General features: G+C 40.9%; 1 protein-coding gene across 1 annotated transcript in view; it reads left to right on the top strand.

Moving 5' to 3' along the window:
• The window catches only part of m1ap (meiosis 1 associated protein), a 53,867-nt gene extending 33,825 nt beyond the window's left edge, over nt 1-20,042 (top strand). Inside the window, exons 4-11 of the mRNA XM_063469024.1 lie at nt 9,607-9,762; nt 11,026-11,185; nt 13,440-13,581; nt 15,683-15,746; nt 15,851-15,993; nt 17,701-17,816; nt 19,667-19,733; nt 19,821-20,042. Of these exons, the coding sequence (XP_063325094.1) occupies nt 9,607-9,762; nt 11,026-11,185; nt 13,440-13,581; nt 15,683-15,746; nt 15,851-15,993; nt 17,701-17,816; nt 19,667-19,733; nt 19,821-20,042 (1,070 nt within the window). The remainder of the gene's footprint in view (nt 1-9,606; nt 9,763-11,025; nt 11,186-13,439; nt 13,582-15,682; nt 15,747-15,850; nt 15,994-17,700; nt 17,817-19,666; nt 19,734-19,820) is intronic.
• Nucleotides 20,043-25,145: the final 5,103 nt, after the last annotated feature.

Raw genomic sequence — 25,145 nt, 5'->3', positions numbered from 1 at the left:
TGGAGACTGGTATCACCGTTCACACCAGTATATGGTGTCTATTAGTATCTTGCTGAGATTGGCTGGTTGCTCAGGTTCATGGTCACGCTAAAATACAAAAAATCATTTATCTAATCTCTCCTAACACTTGTGTCTTCATTCTTCTAGACCTTTTTAAATCATTTTAGCCCCACCTGTTTGAGAAAATAAATCTACAGTTTCTATTCATGAAAGGAAGCCTCTGGTAAAACATAGGGTGGGGTCCCATATCGTTTTCCTGTAGTTGTGGTTTGCAGACACGTGCAGTATTTTGGCAGCCAAAAGAAACAGTTTCAGTTATCTTCCCTCATTCATTCTTTCTTTCTTTCTTTCTGGGGTTCACACTAAGTTGGAAAAGAGAATGTCAAAAGAGTGAACAGAGAAAGAAAAAAACAAGGTTACTCAAAGTGGTTCACAGCAATTAAACACCATCCTCTATCTACCTGCCACTGTCTGTCACTGTCCTGCTCCATCAGTCACATCTCTCTTCTGCCTTCAGCTCCATCAGGACTGGAGGCAGAAGGGTGCATAACCAGACTTAAAATTCTGATTGTGGTGAAAAATATAAGGCAAAGTAAAGGATCGTGTTGTTTTCTTCTTTTTTTAGCATCTGCTCTCATTTCTTTGCTATACCCTGTTGTGTAGGTCTGTTCTGTCGCCCTCTATTTTTTTCTGCCTGTTTTCTTTCACATGAAGCCACATGTGCTTATGGTCCTCTATGGTTTAAGGACAGAAGTGTGTGGGTGTCACTGAGCCTCTTTCAGACATGCATTCATGCAATCTAAACAGGCTGGTTTCATGTCTGAATGAGCACCCTGGTCATTTTTCTGTACAAGTCACAACAGCAGGCACGCACAAGATTACCACTGCACATGTCTCTCAAGCTGTTTGTGAGTAGCTCACTGAGAAACTGGAGAATTCCCTAAACAGAAATACCATCTACATAATAACATTTATCCTGCCCAATTTGTTTCTAATTTGCAGTAATATTAATAGATGGTTGTTTCCAACATTCACGTCTCAGTTTTTTGAGACATTACCCAGCAAAAATTGTGCCAGATTGGACATTAAGCAGTGATAATCTTTCCAAGTCCCATGGACAGAGTCAGTTTAATATCAGTTGGAATCCATATAACAATAGAGCAGAGAGTTGTGCAGAAAATTTGCAGTCTTATATCCCGCCCCCTGCACACTCCATCCAAAGAACACCCTCGCCTGAACCCAACAAAGTATTTCCAGTAGTGAAAAAGCATCTGTAAGGGTCAGCTTCCTGTTGTGTGCTGTGTGTATAAAAGGGCAGCTTCGGACAAAATTGAGATCTCTGTCTCTCAGCTTGTGTGCAAGGGCAAGCACAGCTCTCTCACACCCTGCAGCACTGTGCAGCACATACACAGGCCGACTTTTCTTGTTCTTCCTATGCATAATTGTATATGAGAACACAAATAGCAGCTTCTTGTCTGAGATCAAGTTTTTTTTTGTAGTGAGAATATTTCTGTTGTCTTCTGCATGCTGCGCTCTATTTGACATTGCCCAGATTTTGTATATAAAAACAGGGTGAGATGCACAAACTAAATGTTCGTGTGGTTATACTTATTTGGGGTCAATGCTATGGGTTCCACAAGGTCCATCAGTCTTTAGCCCCTATGGCAAATGTTGTGCATGCACTTTTACTCCCTCAATCACTGTCAGGTGTATCTCACGGAAACCAGCAAGGAACAGAATGACAGAATGACATCACTTTGACACATGCACACAAAAAACAAAAGCAGTTTTTTGATTCCTGGAGCTTTTTAGTGTTTTTTTACTTGTGATTAGCTGTTGTCATTTTTAGGTCTTATAAAAAGTATGCTTTGAAGGAGATTATTTGGTGCATCATCTTTTCTGGTTTCCTTTCATTTCCTCTAACCCTCTTCTCTCTTATGTGCCTCCATGAAGTGCAGTCTGCAGAGTGCTTCCTCTCCTCTGTCCTCTTGTCTTTTTCAAGTGCTTCAAAGAAGTCACCCAGCTGCCATCCTCTCTGGCTTTCTGTGTCTTTCTCTTCCAACTAACCACCTGCTATTTCCAGATTCTGCTTGAAATGAGGCAGTTGATCTTTTGCCGTCACTTTATTTCCATCCATTGGCCATCTTCAGTGTATCATGGCTGGTTTGGAAATAAAACCAAAGTTTGTAGTTTTCTATGCCATTCATGTACTCATTCCCTGGTTTACATAGCTGTGAATAATATCCTGGGTTTCAATTTGAATCTGGTTCTCAGATTTGTTGAACTGGGATGGAAATAAATCTCTTAAGAGACCTTACAGTCATGGTAAAAACAAAATGCACCCTTTTTCAATTCTAAGGTTTTATGTATCAGGACTTAATAAAAAATAATCTGGTCCTGAGCATGGCTTAAAATTAAGTAAATACAACATGAGATAGCACACCGCATGGAATACGACACTATCATTATTTATTCAACACAAACTAAGCCTATATCGTCAAAGTATTTACTTTATAGTAAGTGAGCAGTTGGGGTGTTTTCTCATAGACTTCTATACAGTCTGATGTTTTTGCAACCTGACAAGTCTCCCTCTGGTTGCCAGTGGAAAGATTGCAGGCTTTAACACTGACTTCACTGCTAAGATTCATAGGCTAAGTTTGTCTTTTCTGTGGTAGCTCCATCTGAGTTAAGTATATCTTGGTGCTAATTAATGTAGCATGTTTTGTTCAAATATTTTTCATGTTACATCCACTTGCAAATAAATTCTCCAGAATCCTGTAACACACCCAATCAGCCATCAAATATGAATTGTCCTATTATTCAACCAGCTCTGTAGTATTTCTTGTTCTGGCGCTCCCTTTTTTCTCTCCCTTTGTTCTTCCTCTTAAGATGACAGCTAGATAACAGGGCTGTTCTTCCCCCTCATCCTCTTGTACTCTTCAAGTGTCTGTCTTCTTTAATTGCCCCCATGACCGCATGGCTTTAACACAAATGTCTGTGAGGCAATTGGGTCACACAGCGGCTGGTTTGTTGAGTGCCCGTGTTTCAGACCACATGATCAATGTCCTATTTGTCACAGTCTCAAAGTACATCAGTGAACTATTCATCATTAATGCTCACACAGACGTACTGACAGAGGACAGAGTGGGTGCTGTCACTGTATAAGTAAAACAAGGATGTCAGAGGGAAATTCCACATACAGATGTTCATCGACCCTTCCTTTATGTTTATGTACATTTATCAGAGTTCATTTCAGGTTGTTGCTCATAGCTGTAATGCCTCCTCTCTATATTAATTTGATAAGAGTTCAAACAAAACATACTTTTGAGTTAAATGAAGATTATTGCTTACTTAATATAATTTTGAAGGAAACAAATTAATAGAGGTAACTGTGTGATAACTATGTTACTGTTATTTGTATGTAACTGTTAAACGAATGAAATTACTTATTCAAAGCTTATTACTTATTAAAAGTAGTGGCTGTGGCTCAGGAGGTAGAGCAGGTAATCTACCAATCACTGCTGCTCAGTCTGCAAAGTATCCTTCGGCAAGATATTGAACCACGCGCTGCTCTTGATGCATTTGCTGGAGTGTGAATGTTAGAAATAGAAAATAGAAATAGAAAAGAAATAGAAAAAATAGGGGGAAAAAGTGCTTGTCTGAATGAGATATGTTGTTTAAAGAGCTTTGAGTGCTTATGTAGTGTAGAAAAGTGCCATGTAAGAACCAGGCCATTTAACTTCTTCAGCTGCCTATAAGTAGTGGGGAGTTACCAACATACAAAGTATTCACAAAGAAATAAAAGGAGAAGGCACGACTTTAAAGATAAAAGCAGTTCAAAGTAGATTGGTACATTGTGCTCATAATATGAGGGACATGGTCAGCACCAACACTCAGATAGCCTGTGGTGTTTAAATGATGTTTAGTTGGTACTGAAGTGTTACTCCCGCCAGTCACCATGCGGACAAGTTCTTTGTTTACAGATGGTTTGTTCCAAGCTCACCAACAGGATCACTCAGCATTGTCGTCGTGAGAACTATTAAAATAAAGCAATTATATTTAGAAACATCAGTTTCTTATACATAAAACGATAATTCTCTTTTAGCTTGTCTCATATATCCAGTGAAAATGAAATCCAGTGAAAATGAAATGATTTAAACCATTATGTGTGACAAGGTTTCCAAAAAACACTGATGCCAAGATAAATCCAGCAAATATAAGTGTACATTTATAAATGCCCGTTTTACATGGAAACTCAAATTAACAGAGACACATTGAACACACCTCATTGACTGCTGTAGCCAAGCATGTTCATCTTGGAAGCTGCACTTTATACCTCACAATAAGCGGCTCATTCAAAATCACAAAAATGTTTCCAACAAATGTAAAACAAAGAACATGAAATTAAATCACTGTCAGTTACACTAAATGGCCCAAAATGTGCCAAGATGGTTAAACCTCCAAAAACAACCTAAACCATTCATACATGACATGCTTTCATAATGTTTATGCCAAATTCTGATCCTACTACCCGAATGTCACAGCAGAATCGAGACTCATCAACCCAAACAATGTTTTTTCAATCTTCTGTTGTCCAGGTTTTAATGAGCCCGTGTGAGCTGTAGCCTCAGTTTCTTTAGCTAACAGGTGTTGCACCTGATGTAGTCTTCTGCTGCTGTAGCCTCTGCTTCATTCCTATTGTGGGTTCAGAGATGCTCCTTTACATACCTAGCTGAAGCATATAGCTTTGAGTTATTGTTTCCTTCCTATCAGTCCAAAGCAATCTGACCATTCACTCAATCAGTTGACATTTTCTCTCTTTTGGACCATTTCAGACCGTTCTCTCTGAACCGTAGAGATGGTTGTGTTGGAAAATCCCTGTAGATCAGAACTTTCTGAAATACTCAGCCCAGCCTAGCTGACACCAACAACCGTACCACATTTAAAGTTATTTAAATCTTCTTTCTTCCCCATTCTGATGCTCGGCTGAAAAAAGCAGACATTTTATTCACTTAATTAACAGCTATTAACCACAGTAGAATACACTACACATAATTTATGTCACGCACATGCATCAGGTAATTATCTGGTTAAGTTTAAAAAAGAGTCATTGTTTTTGAAGCAAAGAATTGTCTATGTTTGGGAATATGGGATAATAATTTGATAAATGTACTTTAAGTGATATAACCATATCTAACAGATGACTAATACTTCTTAAAATTATAGACCACACCTACAAAATTAAGATCCAGGTTATAAAATTTGTGTTCTGTTCTTCAGTGGTGGCGAAGTTAAATGGCATGTGTTGCATTAAATTGAAAATGTTGCATATAAATGTTCATATATATGTTGTAATTGCATTAAAGGAATTTAAATGGCTAAATATACAGGACATAATTCCAAACTATTGATGTGCATAGTAGCGTACTTTAAAAAACCCATTTCCATGAGCTCTCTGGAATTAGAAAATGACTGTCAGAAGCTTTCATGGCATTACAGGCCACAGTGTCCATCATGCTGATCCATATCTCTATGAAGGAGTGAAAACAGGGCTCCATGGAAGAGCTCAGCTTTCTCTTCTAATTGAGCATTAGTGTCATTAATTTTAACTCACAAGCTAATGTTGCACTGGTCAGTGATCATGACAATGATGTGCTCTTCCTAATGCACAGAGTAAAAGGACGTTTTACTGGATGTGGAATGGAGATTTAGAAGAAGCGCAAACATAGAGTCAGCAGGGTAGTAATCTCGTACATGACCAAGATGAAAAGCAAAAGGAAATAGTTGCATTAGTGCATTAGTAAAGATACACAAATGTATTTGGTGTTGCAGGTGGCCAAATCACTTGGGCAGATTTCTCCCTGTCTTGGCATCTTGCAAAAAAAATTTTGGTCAAACTCAAAATGATTTCTCTTCCCGCCCTTTTCTGAAAGCAGTCTTGTGGGAAATTACAGCAAAATCTAAATTCATTTCATTTTCATCTGATGAAGTATTCGACTCTTTTTGCTTGTGCATATATATGTGTGTCTGTGTGTTTGTGTGATCATTTAAAAAAAAAATTGCGTACTTCTAAGATGTCATCGGAAGCAACTTAGTTGCATCTATTTGGTATTTAATCACATATGAGTCAGGAGGATATGGTATCAGAGAATTGGATCAATGAAGACCGACGAGGAACACTAATGTAAAAGGAAGCCATCTTGCACTTGACTGCATTTGATAAGTCAGCATCAGATTCATCAGCTAATGTGCGACTTATCTTAAAGAAACCAAGTGTCTGCTATTTGTGCAATCTTATTTAACAAATGCATAGAGACTACAAGACTGAGAGGGATACAGCTGCTATGGGATGCTGCTCAGTATAAAGTAGAGGCGCTTTTAATGTTTGTTTTGGACTTTACCAGGGAAAATAAGTGGCTGTTTGTCTGTCTGGTATTTGGTGCAAGGAGGAAGTGTGCAATGGGCTTAAAGCACCTTTTTCAGTCACATCAGCTTTCTGTAGCTGCTGGGAGCAGGTTAGTGAGTATATAACCAAAGTTTTAATACCATAATAATGAGTTGAGAAAGAATTATACTTGTTGATGGCCAAAAGCGTCTGATTGAAGAGCAACTTGCTATGGGACAGTTGGCCAAATAGAAGTTAAGGTGTAGGTATACTTTTGACCCTGTGTGGATTAGTAGTGTGCCCATTAAAGATGTCTGCTGTGCAATCATTCCACCCTGGAGAAAAGAACAGTTCAAAGAAGTGATTAAAAGCCCAAAGTTACCATTAAAGTGATGTCCATGATGAGTGGATATAACTGCGTCTTTATTAAAGTTAGATTCGGAGTGTTTTTGTATATTTTTGTAAGAGAATCTACAGTTATTATCATTTAAAAACACAGTGGGCCCTCTATAGAAATGATCTGTGCTAATGTAAAAACACATAGCGCAACAAGACGGGCTCTTTGGAAGAGAAACCACACCCTAACTAGGTACGCATTTCTCATACTAAGGTAGGTTGTAAACGTTAATGAAAATGTGAGTATGGATGCTGTTTTATTGTGTTTCTTAAATAGAGCTTCAGAATTCTTTCTTTAAGTACCACATTTTGAAAAGATGTCATCCATATGTAGTATTGAGGTTTATTCAACACACAATTGTGTGTTATGCTTTTGCAAATAAATTGTTTTGTGTTAAAAATGAGCATGATCTGCAAATATATAAAGTTGCAGTGCACTGAAAAGTCAAATGAACGTTTAAATTTCCTGTTCATGAATTTTACAGCTGACATAGAAACTGTTTATTTTGACATCTTTACATCACTTACTGTAGATCTCACTCATTTATTAGTCACATTTTTAGTCTTTTTGCTGGATTTAAACACTACGGTTACAGTGCAGTACTTAGTGTAAGAGGGGAGCAATCATAAATCCCTTCGTGACCACCCTGACTTTCTGACATCTGATAGAGACACACACACACACTTAATGAGATTCGACTGCCACTCTCCATGCTTACCTCAGCATGCATGTCATGGTTTATCTTCTCAGGTACACACACACACACACACACACACACACACACAAGCAAATGCTAATGAAATTCAGGAACACTATTAGACTTGTAGATCAGCGGGATGGGTCACTTGCTCTGACTCACAATTTAATGGCATCTTGGTGTCTCATACCAACAGATCACAGAGAACAGAAACAGAGGGAGCGACAAGAGATAGCGATAGGAGGATTTAACGATAACACATAATTGATTTTTTGGATCTTGCACACTTGCAATAAACACACACTTGGTGAACCGAGCAGAGGGAGATCTGTGTGAGGATTTAGCAGTGTAAACACATTCTTCATGAACGCTGATAATCCTGCCAAAGAGAAACAGAGAGCATCATTACTTCAGCTCATTGCCATCTCTCCAAACACACACAGACACATATATCAGGGTTAACTACTTTCACCTGTTCTCTTCGGTCTTCAGTGTATTGCTCAGCAAAGAGCAGACACAAAGGGTGCATCTCGAATTATTTATGCCGCAGTGAAAAGGAATACACCTCATTTTCTCTTTCCTTTTTCCTTCTGGATGGACCACACAGCTAGAGTGTGGTCCACCATCCATCACCCACCACACCCACCCGTCTCTTCGCTAACTCATCTTGTCTTCATCTGCCTCCTCCTCCTTCCTCCTCCTGGTCTTGCTCTTTCTGTATTTATGCTTTCTCCCCTGTCTCTTCTGTATACACCATTCTTTCTCTCTCTCTTTTGCTGTTTCCTTAGATTTTTCTCCGTATTTGTCTCCTTGTTCTTTTAGACTCTTTCTCTGCAGTCGCTGGGTTTTTGCTCAGTAACATTGCAGTGTTGTAAAGTGGGATGCACAGCTCGCCCCAAGTACCAGAGAATTTCCAAAACTTCTTTATCCGTGTTCAGAGCAAGAGCAACATAGCATGTGTCAGGACAGTGTGCTTTCCCTGACACATAAAAGGACATCTTGTAAAGCTAAAGTGTCATTAGTGCATGTTTTGTTATCCTCTAAATCCTCCCTCTCAGCCTTCATCCCTCTCGGCTTCACACAGCAGGAATCCTACCGCAAGTGTCCATCAGCAAAAAAAGTAGCAAACCTAATCTTCCCCCCCTCCTCCCCCACCCTCAGAGGATGTACTTATTTCTAGATAAGGCACTTTTGCAAACTTTGGCCAAGAACCAAAAATATCTTCTGTGCTGTAGTTCCATCTGACAGATGAAAGAAGCATCGGCATATTTTAGTCTAGGAATTTCAACTTTCTTATTTTCTCCGCAGTGCTCCTCACAGGATGAGATTAAGCACTTTGCCTACTCTTCTCCATCCTCCTTTCTGTCAACCTTCTCCTCCGTCCTTCCTGATCTCCTGCTCTCCCTTTAGTCCCATTAGTCATGTCCTGATGGCTCATTAACTATTAAAGAGCAGAACGAGGGAAAGAGAGGAGAGGGGCATTCTGTAAGGCTTGCCTATAGTCATTTGGTAATGGATATCAGGGGATGAGATAAGCGAGAAAGCAGGAGATGAGGGTGGAGCAAGTCCGTGGGGTCTCTTTTCCTCGTCTGATGATGAGTGAGAGTCATCAGGCAAAAAGGGAAGACAAGTTAGGCCTTTTAGTATGTTGTGTCCTTTGGGATGAAGAAAAAGCTCAGAAGCAGAACAGACGCACATTTGTTTGCATAAAAAGCTTCAAAATATAACCATCTTCAGTCTTGGAGGCTTTTATTCATTCCTAATCAGACAGGCTGAAGAAGGCTTTCAGATAATCCACAAACACTGAACCCTTGTATTGATAAGTTCACCAAGGCCGTTTGCTACTGTACTTTGGATTTATCATATGTTGCTGCCATCTAGTGGCTAAAAAATCCTTCTTTGAAAGTTGGGGAGTTGTTGAACAAGTTTATAAAAATGTTAAAAATGTCAAAATACAGGTCAAAGAGAATGTTATTGTCGGTTTGTTCTAATTGACATTGCTTAATTAACAAATGTCAAACTAATGAAAGAGGTTAAAATCTTTAGAACAATGCACTTATCGCATACAGAGCCTCAGACAGTCTGATACAGCTTTTTAACACTATGTATGTGCATGTGTGTTTGCAGACTCTCTGATGCTGGGGACAGAGGTCGACCTGCAGCAGGTGGAGAACACTGTGTTTGCCATAGAGACTGTGTTCAAGGCATGGCTTCAAGAACAGGGTGGAGACAGAGAGCACCTTCACCTCTTGCTACCAAGCCCCATGGATAGCCTCATTCCAGGTTAAATACTACAGCCACACACAGGCACACAAACATACACGAATAAAAATCTTTGGACGTGAACACACTGATGTTTAAGGAAGTCAGAAATGCATTAGAATTACAGTTTATGACTTTAACAAAGACATGAAAGAAAGAAAGGTTGTTAATGCACATAAATACAGCCACATGACACATACAGTTTTCACATGACTCTGTGTAGTCGTGAAAAAGTACAAATTTACAGCTTCCATAGAAATTAAGAGGATAAGTTGCAGCCAGATGCTGCTAATCAAATGCACTTCATTACCTGATCATAAGCAAGTGTGAGCATCTCATTAAGAGCAGAGATTTTGGCAGCAGAAGCAATTGTTGCTGCCCATCAATCTGGGAAGCGTTATAAGGCCACCATTACACAGTATAAACGATTATTCATAAGTGAAAACCCTTCAAGACATCTTCCCAGTAGTAGATATCCCAGCATCTCCAAAGTGCTCAGAGGAACTGCATAAAATCCAAGAGCTACATCTCAGACTCTACAGACCTCAGTTAAAGTTCACGGCAGTACAATTAGAGAAAGTCTAAAAAACTATGGGTTGCCAGGAGAAAGCGTCTTCCTTCTAAAAAGAACATGGCAGCATGGCTTAGGTTTCTAAAACTACATCTGAACAGTGTGACTCTTGGAACAGTGTCCTTTGGACAAATGAGACTAAAGTGGAGATGTCTGGGCACAATATTACTGAGTTGACCACGAACTCCTCTGAACACAGAAGTATTCTAGAGTCAGATATGATCTACAGCAGAGTGGCTGAAAAAGAAAAGATTTAAAGTTTTTAAAGGCCTCAACCCGACCCGAGAGCAGTTTAGAAACAAATATCCATAAACCTCAATGAACTGAAGCAACATTATAAAGAAGAGTGGGCCTTTCATCAACAAACACCCTAGACTGGTCACCAGTCTGTCACACAGAGACAAACCATTTGCACTCACTTTCTCACCTATGGGAAACTTAGAATCACAGATTAAGCTAACCACACCAACCTCACACATACACAGGGAAAACATTCAAACTCATCACAGAAAGGGCGCGGCCAGATGATGGATTCAAGCTCTGAGCCTTCTTGGTGTAGACAGCAGACAGCTGCTCCACCGTGCTGCCTGAATCTGATAAAGTCACACACAAAACAGTTACATTTATTGTGATAAAGGGTGGTTCTACAAACTACTGAATCATGGCATGTACTTTGTTTTTAACATGACTGCATGTTTCTGTTGCATGTGCAGTGTGCGTGAAGTGTGACATGCAGGAGCGCATGATAAGCCCAGCGCTCATCCCGCTGACCCCGAACCTGGGAGTGAAGACTGAGAGCATTCGGGACTTCCTGCCTGGCACTAAGGGCTCGGCCAATCAAAGCCCAGCACCGCAGACACTGAAAGTGATCAAGTAAGCGTGGGCATCGATGCTGAGGGCCTTCTAACTATAACCACAAATAAAAGTTTTTAGGATCAGTTCACCATCACTTTGTTAGGAGAAAGGGAGAGAAGACTTGTGTGTGCAAGATCCAATAACACCCGTTCTCTTCTCTGTATGCACAGCTCCTTTGTTTGACTTGGGAGCAGTGGAATATTTCTAGGATGAAAACTTTCCTGTCACATCTGAGTGCACTTTGTTCTGCTGGAGTTACTGCTCCGAGGCTGTAAAAGCAACATGAGCACAAAGTTCAGTCGCCTTTGTTAGGAATTTTTTTGGCCTCGTAAATGTACAATCAGCATGATGGACGAGGACACCAGAAGATAAAATATATTCCAGAGGACAGGAAAATGTTCATCTTAAAAGTCTGACAAATGAATAAAATCTTTCATACCAATCACAAAACAAATATGGAGAGTTTTACAAGCTTGTAGGTCAAATAGCCTCTGTGGACAGTGTCATTAAAAAAATAAGCTATTTTTGCTTCCTTCAACATGAACTCTTCATGTTATTTTAAACCTCACAGGGATTGTGGACGCATCAACTGAATGTAGCGCAGTACATTTTCACTTTCTTCTCTTTCCTACCTGTCAGTAGAGGAATGTGTACGTGCCATTTTTTTCTCACAAACTCATGCAGTGCACTGAAGATTGTCTCATTAATAGTGTCACATTTATTAAGCAGCCAGCTGACATGCTGAGCTGAAAGGTGTGCAGCATGCTACAATTATTGGATGTTTTCTCAGACGGCATTTTTCACTTGTAGCTATGTCCCACATAGCAAAATTGGTATGGCCCAGATCTGGCCCACACAAGGCCAGTTGCAGACACACTGGTGGTCCTGTGCTGGCCCATGTGTGGGACACCTCTGGCAAACCTGATCTGGACCACCAAAGGGCCGTCACTCTTTGCAGTATGTGAGCCATGTGTAAGTTGTGTGCAGCCACGGGCCAGTTGCAGACACACTGCTGGCCCTGTGCTGGCCCATATGTCAGGCTAATGTGTACCTTAATCAAGCCATGTAATAACAATATGTGCCGGAACATAATAGTGCAAAAGTAACATGACGAAACTCTGCTCAGACAGTGAATGGACTAACTCTTTCATAGGGCTTTTCTACTCTCCCGGATTGCTCAGTGCTCTATACAAATACCACATTCAGACACTTCCTCTAAACTGAGTGCTTCCTAACTACATTCATACACATTCACACTCTTGATATGCGGACTGGAGAAGCCAGGGCTCAAACCACTAACCTTCTGATCAGTAGGTGACCTGCTCTACCTCCTGAGCTACAGCCACCCACTGGCAAAGATGAGTAAACCGTCACTAGGTTTTGGATAAAGTGTACACTCACAAACCTGTCAAACCTGCATTTGAAACGTTGGCTACTATAGCATATTATTGCAACATGGCATTTGGGTCTTCTAACTAAAATAGGAAAATAGGAACATAAATAGTGCCATCATCGCCAGACCCCGGCCAGATCTGGTTGACATACACCCTGCCATGACACCAGTCAGTCAGAAGTGCCAGCTTGATGCCGGATCAGGGGAAGACCTGTTTTCTGTGGGCCTGGGCCACATAAACCAAACCACAATCGAGCCAGATATGGCATGCCATCAGATAGACATCTATGCCGGGCCTGGCCCATATCTGGATGACATACGTCTTATCATGCCAGAAGTCAACCAGCAGTGCCAGCTTGATACCAGATCCGGGCCAGGCCTGCCTGCTATGTGGGGTGGTAATGTTTTCATGCAGTTGAGGTAATGCTGAATTTATTTGCAACTCGGTGATCAGCTTTTGTGTAACAGCTGATGTAATTTTTCCCTAAATATGCACACACATGCTACACACACGCTAATGATAGAAAGCAGGCGTTGAGGTAGAAACTTGATTTGCATTTGTTTTACATTTTCAGGACCTACAGTAGGAAGTAATGTGCGCTTGTGTGAGCGAATGGGCATTCGTTTTGCATATCAGACGGTTGGAAAATTGTGCTCTTTATGTACTTGAGTTAGAAAATGGGTCAACGCTGCAAACGCACCTCAGCAGGGATGATGTCATTCTCTCTGCTCATGATGTTTTCCATATATTTGCATACTTACAGTTTTCTGCTGGAGCTAATTTCAGAAATGAAAAGGATTTCATTGTCTTTTCCATTGTTGGTGTGTGTGTGTGTGTGTGTGTGTGTGTGTGTGTGTGTGTGTGTGTGTGTCTTTCAGAGTTCTGCGCGCAGACGGAGTGTGTGAGAGTGTGTTGTACGGCCTTCCGCTGGTGATCCGCCCAACCACCTGCTGGCAGCTGGACTGGGATGAAATGGAGAACAACCAGAACTTGTTCCATGCCCTCTGCCACACACTCAGGGTGTAGTTTCTGTTTTTTCATCTTGTGACAATTGTCTTTATTAAGAGAAACTGACATTTTATGACCGCATATGATGCAGAAGTAAAACCCATTTGACCAGTCTACATGACAGAATTTGCATAATGCAAATCTGGTTCCCGTTTTAGCGAATGTGGGAACGTGGGAGTCATGGTAGAATAGAGCAGTCATATTCATGTTTGTGTTTTTGTTTGACGGTTGTGATTCTCAACTCATACAAACCAATACCAAAAACACTGGAAAGTTGTGCAAATTCAAGTAAAAATAAAATGCAGTGGTTTGTAAATTTCATAAATCCATATTTTGTTTACAGCAGAACATAGTAAACATATCAAACAGAGAAAATGTGCCAGTTTAAGAACAGTATTAAATAATCTTGTGGTTTATGGTAGTAACACATCTTAAAAAATTTGGGAGAGCTCCATGTTCACCACTAGAAAGCATCTATTTGTTTAACAACAGGTTTTTTTACCCCTCGGCTAGAAAGGGCTGATGGAGTATTGAGGTGTGCAGAGGTCACATTTTCTGAAAATGTGATTTCTTGAATGTGATAACTTAAGAACGAGGTGACAGAGGACTTTCAAATCGATACCTCAGGTGGATCTACTTAAAAATCTCAGACAGGTTAGAGGTCAGAGGTCAACTTTTCTGAAAATCATCTAGAATTTTTAATTGTTACCAAAGGTGCATCTAGGGTTAGAAGTGGCAGGTATTTTTAACTGTCTGCGAGTTGCAGAGACCGGTTGCTTCACATTCGAGAGAGGAATGTTGTCCCATTCTTGTCTGATAAAGGATTCTAGCTACTCAGCACTCCCACGTCTTCTTGTTGTATTTTCGTTTCATGTTTTCAACTGGTGAAAGGTCTGGAATGGTGGCAAGGCAGTTCAGCACCCAGACTCTTCTGCTGCGAAGCCATGCTGTTGGATTAGCTGCAGCATGTGATTTAACATTGGCTGAAAATATGACTGAAATATACAAGACTTTTTAAATGATAACAAGCTGTCAGGTCTCTGCTCTTTAGTCTGGAGGATGTAGCTTTTTTTTCCCCAAAGGAATTTCACAATAAATTCAGCTGACCGCACAACAGTTTTCCACTTTGCCTTGGTCCATTTTAGCTTTAACCCAGAGAAGACGTTTCTGGATCATGTTCACATACTGCATGACTTCTTCTCTGCATGATAGAGACAGGAAGGGAATTTGTGGACGACTCAGTGAACTTTCTGGAAGTGTCCCTAAGCCCATGTAGTCAAACAGAATCATAAAGAGCCGGTACCGGTATGTCCTAATGCATAAAAGCTCAGAAATGAAACTGTGTACTTTATATTTACATGATTCTGAGTATCTGTAAATAAGAGCCACATTGAGCCTTTTTCTGTATTTGGATTCCAACTTTACCTCAGATATAATGGCTTATATCCCTCAACTTTAATACTTCTTTGGTTCTTTATATTAATGTAACTGGTGCTAATACACTACTGAAGTTAATGTATCTGCTTCTGCTTCTGTTTTTAACACAGTGCTGCCCGAGAGCCCAAAGATCACAGGCATACAATATGGATTTTCAGCCTTGTCACTTGCACACAGAGATTTCTCCAGATTCTCCAAATCATTTGATGATATAATGTACTGTATATTATTGATGAGATGTTCAAAGATTTTAATTCTGAGGCATGTTATTCTGAAAGCAATCCCCGCTTTGCAGATGCAGTTTTTTTGCAGAAAGGTGAACGTTTGCCCATCTTTACATCTTAGAAACTCGGGCTGTCTTTCTCTGTTTCCAGTTAATATAAATAGTTCCAAAATGTTCTTCCAGCTGTTTTTCAGTCTTTTTGTTGCCCCATCCCATTTTTGAGATGTGTTCTCTGTTGGGTTTTTTTCATTAAATAGTCAAATGTCCCAGTTTGAACATTTGATATGTTTAAGATATGTTTACATTTTACACAGCATCCCAATGTTTCTGCAGTAAAAACATAGCATAAAATTGTTTGGACCATTTGACCTACTTTTCATTTTAGCTTGTCAACCTTGCAAGATTCTGCATATCCCTCCGCGGTTCAAAAAGTTTTTGATTTCTCTCTTTCAGAGTCGTGACCTGTTCCTGCTGCTGCAGGTGGAGCCGGCTCAGAAGTCTGCAGCTGGAGCCTCAGGTCCATGTGTGTGTTTGTGTTTATGTTTATGTGTGAGAGAGCTGACTGTTTATCAAGTTCATTTGTGAGCACTCATAGGCCCCGCGTGTGTGTTTCCAACACAGGTGTGTATTCCCATTATATCCTCCAGCCATCTCCATCTCTCTCCCTGCTGCTGAAGCCTGTGGTCTCCAGAGAGCTGCTGCTGCCGTGCTCACAGCTGGTCTCGGCTCAGGACCCTGCACATCAAGCCATGCAGACTATACAGGTTAGATGACCTCTGGTTGCTCTAAACAATTTAGAGAAGTAAATAGAGACACTGAGAACCTCAAAGCAGAAGTTGATGATTCAACTTCAATAATCTATCAGCACTGGTTACCTTTACATTAATACAAGGCAAGCTGTCAGCCAAGTTAAACAGATATCCTCACATCTGAATCTACAATACTTTGGTAGACAGAGGTGTTCATGGTCAACTCTGTGATTGCAAGCTGCCCAGGTCTTGTGCCTGCAAAGCGAGCCTAAATCATCACCCCTCCATCTCCATGGTGAAAGCTGATATGAGGGGACACTGTGCATTGTGGCCAAACATCTCCACTTGGTTCTCACCTGTCCAAAGCTGTGCTGTTCTTTTTAGGGAGAAAATGCCTTCTTATGACAGCCTTTACAAATAAGCCACACTTGTTCAGTCTTTTCTAATTGTACTATCATGAACTTTAACATTTATCATGCTAACTCATGCCCATAGATTCTGATGTAGCTCTAAGAGTTGCATCTTCTTCGGGTGGATTTGCTGCAACGTCCCCTCAATGGAGGATTGTGGTATTGTCTTAACACTTGCCTGAATGACCAGTTAACCTTTTAAAGACTGAACCATGAAATCATCATACAATTCTAATTGTATATACCTGGAACTAAGGACCACACCATTTGTTTATATGTCTTCTTCTTCTTCCTCTTCTTCTTCTTCTTCTTCTTCTTTCAGCTGTTGGATCACATACCCATCAGTCACTTTCTCTAGCATCCTCTTGTGTCACTCCAACCTTCTTCGTGTCGTCCTTCACCACATCCATGAATCTTCTCTGAGGGTTTCCTCATTTCCTCCTGCCTGGCAGCTCCATCCACATCAGCACTGTCTCACTGTCCTCATGTCCCCTCACCACCGCCATTCCTTGCTTCCTTCTCTCCAAAATTCTAAAAATTTTATACCCTAAAAATCATGTTAAACAATCTGGTTAAAAAGTGCCCTGCTCTCTTTCATAGACATCTCCACCTTGACAGGTAGGTCTTCTGGACCAACCACCTTTCCACTCTTCATTCTCTTCATAGCTGCCCTCACTTCCTCCTTTCTAATCTGCACTTTATGACAAACTGTCTTCCATCTTTCTTCCTCTCTCTTACATTTCCTACACCCATCAGTTCCTCAAAATTACTTCTTCCATCTTGTCAACACACTCTCTTCACTCATTAGCACATTTCCATCTTTATCTTTTTTCCACCTCGGTCTCTCTATAACCAACTGACAAAAGTCCCTCTTTTTTCCTTCTTTTAGCATCTAGTCTCACAAACAACTCACTGTAAGCATTTTGCTTTTCCTTTGCCACCTTTCTCTTTGCCGTATACTCCCACTATTCCTGTCTACTTTCTTCATCTCCCTGTTCCTTCGAACACTTTCCTCACATTATCACTTGCACCCTGATATTATGACCTTTACTTAAACTGCACACTCATCATTGCGAAGGAGAAGCACGCAAAGTTTCAATGACGTCTCAGGATGAAGCTTCTATGAATGTGATGATGACAGTATTAGACGTCATGTGTATTTTTGACAGGACATTATTGCGATTCTGTTTTGGAACACAGTGCCTCGTCGTTTACTGTGACTCACTTTTTTATTCTGAGTACTCGCTAAAGGTCGAAACAGGTCGCAGTTGAAATATTCAAATGATACTCGTGTGCCTTCTGTCTCTGTCAGAGCTGTCTCACTCAGCTGGATGAGGGGTTTGTTTTAAACCCTCTCTCTCTGAGCAGTAACCTCTACCAGCACCTCAGGAGCCGAGGCCTGCTCTCACAGCCACGATACCCATACAGGTCAGCAACACAGGAGGATCATGATGAGTCTGTGATGATATTTATAGAGATGATCAAAGCTCTAATTTAACGAATGTAGTGATCAGTGCCATTAGAGAAGATGTAGCTAAGTGAAGGTGATCGTAACCACAAGCTGTTGTCAATGATAAACAAGCTGTGAGGACAACATTATTAGTCAGGTTACAGATATATGTTAAGGAGACGATATTGAGGAGCTAAGCTGTTTGTGTTCCCAGGATTCAGCCACCACAGGAGAGCCCTAAAAGCACAGGCAGCAGACAGCCACGGCAGGTAAACACAGCAGCTTTATGACAGTCTGAAGGTCACTCTGCGATGCTTATATATAACACGGGGGAAGTTTATGATTCAAGAGCCATTTGACCGCATGAAGTACCATTCTGATTAACCACATTAAACGTGTTTCTATGGAGCGTGTGCTTTAGTAATGCCCTTCAGCCTCACGTCCTCATTTGATCACTAGATGGCAGCACTCGCTGCAGTCAGACACAAACAAGCCTTTTGGACAAAAACATGAAAATAAACTTGAGAATGAAAAATATGAAGTAAAGCAACATAATCCAATAAAACAACCACATTGTTGTTTGGAGGCAGCGGTTGAGGATGAGCAGATGTCCGAGTTAAAGCAAACAGATAAAGGTGTTGTCTGAGCGTGTCCTCCGGAGGCAGTTTAGATAATCAGGCATTATTGGTGCACTCGGTTGAGCTGGAACTAGTTTTAACTGCTTAGTTTGTAGCCAGGTAGTCGTAAACTAGAGGTCAGTCAGTCTCAAACACTCTGAGGGTATTGTTTTTGTAAACTGTTGTATGATGTCAGCAGTTTTGTTTGAATGAGAGCATCTGAGAGATGTATGAAAGCTGTCAGATAATGTGAGAATACTAAAAAGTGACAAATAAAAACAATCACAGGTTTTTAAAGGAGGCTACAAAGTGAACTTGTGGTTAATCTTTAATGGTGCTTTGTGTTTTATATTCTTATCATGTCCTGGAAAGAAACTAGAAACTAAAAGTGCCAGATAAAAGTTTGCGAAATACCCATTTAAGCAACTTTAGTGCCTAAAATATCACAAGAATAATTTGGGATGCATATGAAGTCAGAAGTTTAGTTAAAACCTAAAAGTAAAATTTTATTTCAGGAAGTGGTTAAGTTACCTCATTGAGTCTGAGGATTACTGCGTTTCTGATGTGAAACAACGATAGTGCAGTGAATCATTCTTCAGTTTTATTTTAGAGTTTTCAAAGTGAGTCATAAACTCTGATTAAACGAGCACACAGTTTGTGCTGTGGTGCTTTCTGATACTCTACAATGTTTTCAAAGATAGCACTTTTGAGATGAAGTGGTTTTATATCACAAGGGATTCTTCTAAAAGGTTCAGACTTTCCAGAAGATCATTCGGCTCGAGGTTTGTCTGGTGTTTTGAATGTATCACTGCTGTGGTGGCATCCTATTGTTTGTTTTTTTACTGTAATTCCAGACCAATATTCAGTGCTTCGGAGTATATTCTGAGTATTTTATAGTAGAGTGTAGTATTTCCTGTGGATTTCACAGGCAGTGTATCGCTCGTGAACTTTCACCCTAATTTTTTTTTTATGTTTTCACATCAACTGAGGCCTGCTGTGTCCTGAGGGTGTATAGCTGTTGGCAGGGTGACTCATCGGGGCTGATAAGGCTGCTCACATGCAAATAGTTCACTTCAGTGGGAAAACGCAGGGAAAGTGTTTATTCGCTCTGTTCTGTGGTGTGCTCTCGCTCCAGCTGACCTCAGACTTAAAGTCCAAACATAATGCTCCTTTTTGCTGCGTTCACATGTCCTTCCTCCCAACTCCTTCAGATCCTCCTCTTCCACTCTTTTATCTCCCGTTTTCTACAAGAAAGTGATCTTGAGTTTGAAATTCAAGGTGTGTGTGTGTGTGTGTGTGTGTGTGTGTGTGTGTGTGTGTGTGTGTGTGTGTGTGTGTGTGTGTGTGTGTGTCGCCTCCATTCAGCTACAAAACTACAGTCGCCAACTGGGAATGAACAGCAAGGTCAGGGCCACCGTTGCTCCGCTACCCTCCACCTCCGCCGCCTCCTCTTCCTCCTCGCTGGGACCTCCTCCCAGCAAGGCCTCCCGCCCAGCTCTGAACTTCCTCAGCAGCAGTGGCAGCAGTCGGGCTCCTACCCGGCAAGAGGGAAACGATGATGATGATAACTCTGTGCTAATACAGTAAGAGTGCTGCAGGGTTAGTAGCAGAAAGTGGGGAAAAGTCCATTGTTGCACACTTCAAAGGGGTTCCAGTGGAATCAGCGCACCTGCAAATATATAGGCCCTCACACACACACACACACATATTTGGCTAATTGGTCTCCACTGTAAAGCTGGTGAGCAATCAGGCAGCTCATAAAGGCTTTAAAAAAGGTAGAGACAAGCTAATTTGCACGTAAATGCACACAGGAGGCAGTGCAACACGCTGTGAGCACACTTACTCTGCACTGCACTCTGGGTGGTTCTTCTGACACTTTCTTTCATCTCTATTTATTCTCACCGCTCGCTCGAACAATATTAGTTAGATCTGAATTTAACAAGCCTCCGTCGCTGCATTTGCAAGCATGTGTGTGTATGCGTGCGAGCGTGAATGTGAGAAAGGAAAGTTTCAGCTCGCTGCCATGTGCAGATTGCTGAGTTAGCAAAACGTCAAAATCACACACCGTAAACAATGAAAAAAAAAAAAGCAGGATAAAAGATGAAAAGAAGGGAAGCGGCAGGACAATGAAAGCCTTAAACAGTCACCCAAAAAAATGGAGGGAAGTAATAAGAAGTTGCAAAAAAAAAGAACAAACGTGGGTGGTGTGTGGGAGATCAGAAGATTAAAAGCTGATGGATGTATAAAAAGCAGTGTTTGTGCGCTAGAGCACGCACGCTGGCACGCACAGCTTTAAGTCAAAAGGAAACTAGCTACAAAACTACAATTGATGCATAATAAACGAGACGTGCTGTATAAAGACTTATAGCGCGCACACATGCACATTCCATCTTCGCATCGCCCTTAATCTCCCGTTCGAACACAGCTTCACTGTTTCAACGAGCCAGAGACAGAGAGGCCTCTCTGCTCGCCTTTACCCCCGCCACCAGCTCTCTCTCCGAGGGTTGAAAGGCAGCGTGAGGGGGAGGAGGGTGGATGGAAGAAAACTGATAAAATCTCCAGTGTGTTCTGTGAAAAAGTGAATATGACAACTTTGCATTGGAAAAAAACATTCCGTTGTGTCTGCGAGTGTGTGTGTGTGTGTGAGGCGATTTGAAGCTATTACATCACTGCTGGTTTGTGCACAGTTTTATATTTACACTCCGACAGTGATTCACATTCACACATTAGTTACGTTTGTCCGACGTCACTGTTATGAATTCATTTCCCGTGAATGAGCTTTGTCACACACAGGTTTAATGAGTCTCCCGCCATTCCACCCCCTTACTGAACCTTATAACATTTGGCACATCCCAGTGGCCAGTGACTTCATGACGTTGTGATGTCACACTACTTCCGCATTCACGAATTACGACGACAACGATGCTTTTGTCTCTGAAAAGAATTCACCCGGACCTTCAAAACTAGCCACTAACATTTTCCCCACTTCCCCCTCTCTCTCCCGTCACTTCTTCACTCTCGCTCTTCACTTTCTTTTTAATTCTCACGAGCGCGGGAGAGCTGAGTCAACTGGTGTGAATTTCATAAATTTGTTCAGATGCAACGACAGCAGTCCCTCTGTCCCCGGGGAGGTCAGAAGGCTAGAGCCGAAGCTCTTCATTGTGACCTGCACACTGTTAGACACACTCCTCACTAAATGTCACAACTGTTAGAGATAAATGTGATGTTACCAGAAACTGACAAAAGTTCAATTGTTTTTGAAATTGCAGGAAGTTTAACAGTGTCCCGCTTGTCAGGTGACTCGATTTTTCGCTCTAAAGCAAAAGGTCTTCTCTGAAAAATGTTTTGCATTTGTTGTAGTTCTTTTTTTCCTCATCTCACAGTGTTAATTCGATCGTGTTCCCGTTCAGCTTTCTTTCATATATATGAGGTGTATATATATACATGTATAAACCTGTATCTGATCTGTTCATCTGCTGTGGAATAATAAAATACCAGTTTGTGGGCGGATGATTGCGGTAACATTTCTGTAGCATAAGGTGCTGATAGTAGAAGAAGGGCACCTAACCGCCTTTAACCTTTTACCTCCCACAGGTTTCCCTGCACATTAATAACATTATTGAGTTTCCCAAGGATGAGAGCAGAATGAAAAGGCATATAAATATGAAATGTTGCATATTTAATCATTGATTCTCTTTGTCATCTTCATCATTATCACTTAAAAAGTGCATCCAGTGTGTAACTAAAACCTTAAAAACGCTTTTCGTTTTAAGCCACGTACCTATTGAAATTAACCTTTTTAAAAGTGCAGTATGCACCTTATCCTTACTCATGAGCTCTGGGTCTTAACTGGTGCTACTTTTGTTTTGTCGTCGACATTTCTTTAATTTTTGTGGTATGTGGACAAAGGAAGCAGCTGGGTTTTTTGTCTACCATCACCAGATATCACCAGTAGGCGAGGACAGGACATTGAAAATAGTGTGCTAAGCAATAAACCAATCCTGCCTAAATCCTGCTCTCAAGTGGTCTGTTGTCAGGAGCTTTACCCATCGTTACATATAATACTTCTTTTACCATCATTTCTTTCACTACCTTTTCTCCAACACCATATACATGGGCACACAGTGGGCACTGTTCAACATAAATCAAAACAATTTTCAGTGCAAGGCACTTTATATTGTAAGGTAAAGACTACAATAATACAGAGAAAACCCCAAGAATCAGCTGACCCCTTATGAGCAAGCATGTGGTGATAGTGGGAAGGAAAAATTCCTTTTTAACAGGAAGAACCCTCCAGGAGAACCAGGCTCAAGGAGGGGCAGCCATGACCGGGTGGAGGTAAGGGAGAAAACTAAATGCAGAGTGCTGTATAAACACATAGAGTGTGAAAACAGGTGAGTGAAGAAGAAATATTTAGTGCGTCATGGGAAGCAACCTAGGCCTATTGCAGTGTAACTAAAGGAGGATACAGTGTCACCTGATCCAGGCCTAAATATATGCTATATGGTGATGTGGTACTGTGAGGTTGATAAGATAAGATGGGGCCTGATTATTCAAGGCCTTGTAAAACGCTTTTAGCTACAAACTAGTATTACACGTGGTTAAGGCCTGGAGTTAACTGGTTAGCATATTTATTTCAACACACACACAAAAGACCTAAGCTGTTAACGCTACACACAAAGAATGAACTTTGGTCTGCAGAGAATAATTGTTGGGTTTGGTGGTTAATTCCCACATTCTGTTATTTTCTTCAGACTAATAATCATACACACTGACATCTCTCACAGACTGTTACTGTTAAGAGAAAGGACAGTGATTATATAGGAACCGACAAACATTCAGCAAGGGTGCTTCACAGTAAAACTTCTCTATTTGTTACTGAGCACGAAGTGATATTTTGAGAAGCGATGGTGTGTGCAAGTCTCTGTGTTGCTTTTGAAAGCTTAATTTGCTTAATTTATTTATTTGTTTTTTTAAGCGTAGGAAGCTACTTTCTGCCACTATTATTTTTAGTAGTGTGTCTATTTAACCTTTTTGGTAACGTTTATTGCTCAAGAACAGACTAAATCATTGTTTTTAGCAAGATAAATATAGACAAGATGGAATTCTCCAGAAGTATAGGTTAAAGTTATAAAATAAAATAAAATGTTAGCTTTTATTTGTTTTCACGTCAAAGCTGCACCATCAATAGTGTCATTAGCAATGCATCGTCACCTCGCAGAAACCTTGCGGAAACCATATTGGAAAACTTCATGTCCAAGTTATTCATTCTAATAACTTCTAAAAGGGTGGTGTTTTGTTTTGGTTTGGGGTTTTTTGGGGGGGTCGGATAAGAGATGGACCAAACTCTAACAATAATTAAACTGAGAATCTTGTAATTAAGCTCCTGTTTACCAACTGTTCGGCTCATTCTTCGTAGCCAAAAAAAACAAATGGATGAGGCAGTTGTACGAGCAGGAGACAGTTTGTTTCCTACTTTTTCAGTTTTGATGCACAGTTTCCTGAGGTGTGGAGAGGTAACCTTTCGTTTCGCAGATGTGTCTGTGCATCGAACTGAACTCGGTAATTCTGAGCCGCGTAAAAAGGCTTTTGTGGTTCAGCTGTCTAAAAATGCAGTTGTATTCTTTTTTGTGCCATCTATATCTGAGTCAGGATAATATTAGTGCTTTGACTTCCTGCTTTATGCTCAATGTTCCATTTCCTTTTTTGCTGCAATCTGCAGAGCACAAAAAAAAACATGCATCAGACTCTCTGTCTGTCCCACAGACTGTAACGCATTGTCTCTTTCCTGCGATTGTCCTGACTTGCCACAGGACTCTGATACTATACACATGGAAGAATAAGCACAGGAGTCACAGTTCATACACAGGCAGAGAATAATTATCTGTCTTACCAGCAATGCTGAGCGAGAATTGAAAGAGGAAGTTCATCCCTGTGAGGAGGAAGTGAGGAGGTGAAGTCAGAAGGTTACAGAACCTGAATTGGAAACCCGTAAGAGAAATCTTGAAAGGTCTCTACTCCTACATGTCTGAAATGCATGCACATGTGCAAGGCTCGGAGATAAAGTGAGGAGCACAAATCTCTGGAGAGTTTGCGCCCCAGTGATTATCATCACGAAAAGCACAGAAACTAGAGAACCTGAACCTGAAGTGTGGTCCACTGAAGCTCGCTGAGAAAAATCACTTCTTCACCACACCTAACCTTTGTGCAGATAATCATTGAGGTTTTGCAAATGAAGCAGCATGAATGACAAACTGACATTTCCTTTAGGTAGCACTGAAAGAGAGCGAGAGTGAATGAACCTCTATTTCAGACACACATGACTGAATTGGTTTGCCCACGCAAAGCCAAAAATAGAGCGCTGGTGGTCGACCAAGTCAAACACGAGAGGAAACCGGACAGTTTCATGTGTGTCTCGTGTCAGAAAGCACTAACTTCTTGTCAGATGCCCACGACAGGAGTGTGTCATATGCTGTGCATCGCAAAGTTGAAACAGAATGAGGAAACGATGCTCAAGGTCGTTTTTATATTAAGAGGTGCAGCTGACAGGTGTCAAGTTTTCACAAGACCAAAAAAACCCAGCCATGTTTGACATAAAAAATGGCATTTGCACAGATCTTAACATTTGAAGCCATAGCCTGACAATATTGTTGTTATTCATTTATTCAGTAGAGTAACTACATCGTTAAG

The sequence above is a fragment of the Pelmatolapia mariae genome, linkage group LG3_W (genome assembly GCF_036321145.2).
Source record: "Pelmatolapia mariae isolate MD_Pm_ZW linkage group LG3_W, Pm_UMD_F_2, whole genome shotgun sequence".
Taxonomy (NCBI): domain Eukaryota; kingdom Metazoa; phylum Chordata; class Actinopteri; order Cichliformes; family Cichlidae; genus Pelmatolapia; species Pelmatolapia mariae.
Note: the sequence above shows the minus strand (reverse complement) of the source record. Positions and strands in the feature narration are given on the sequence as shown.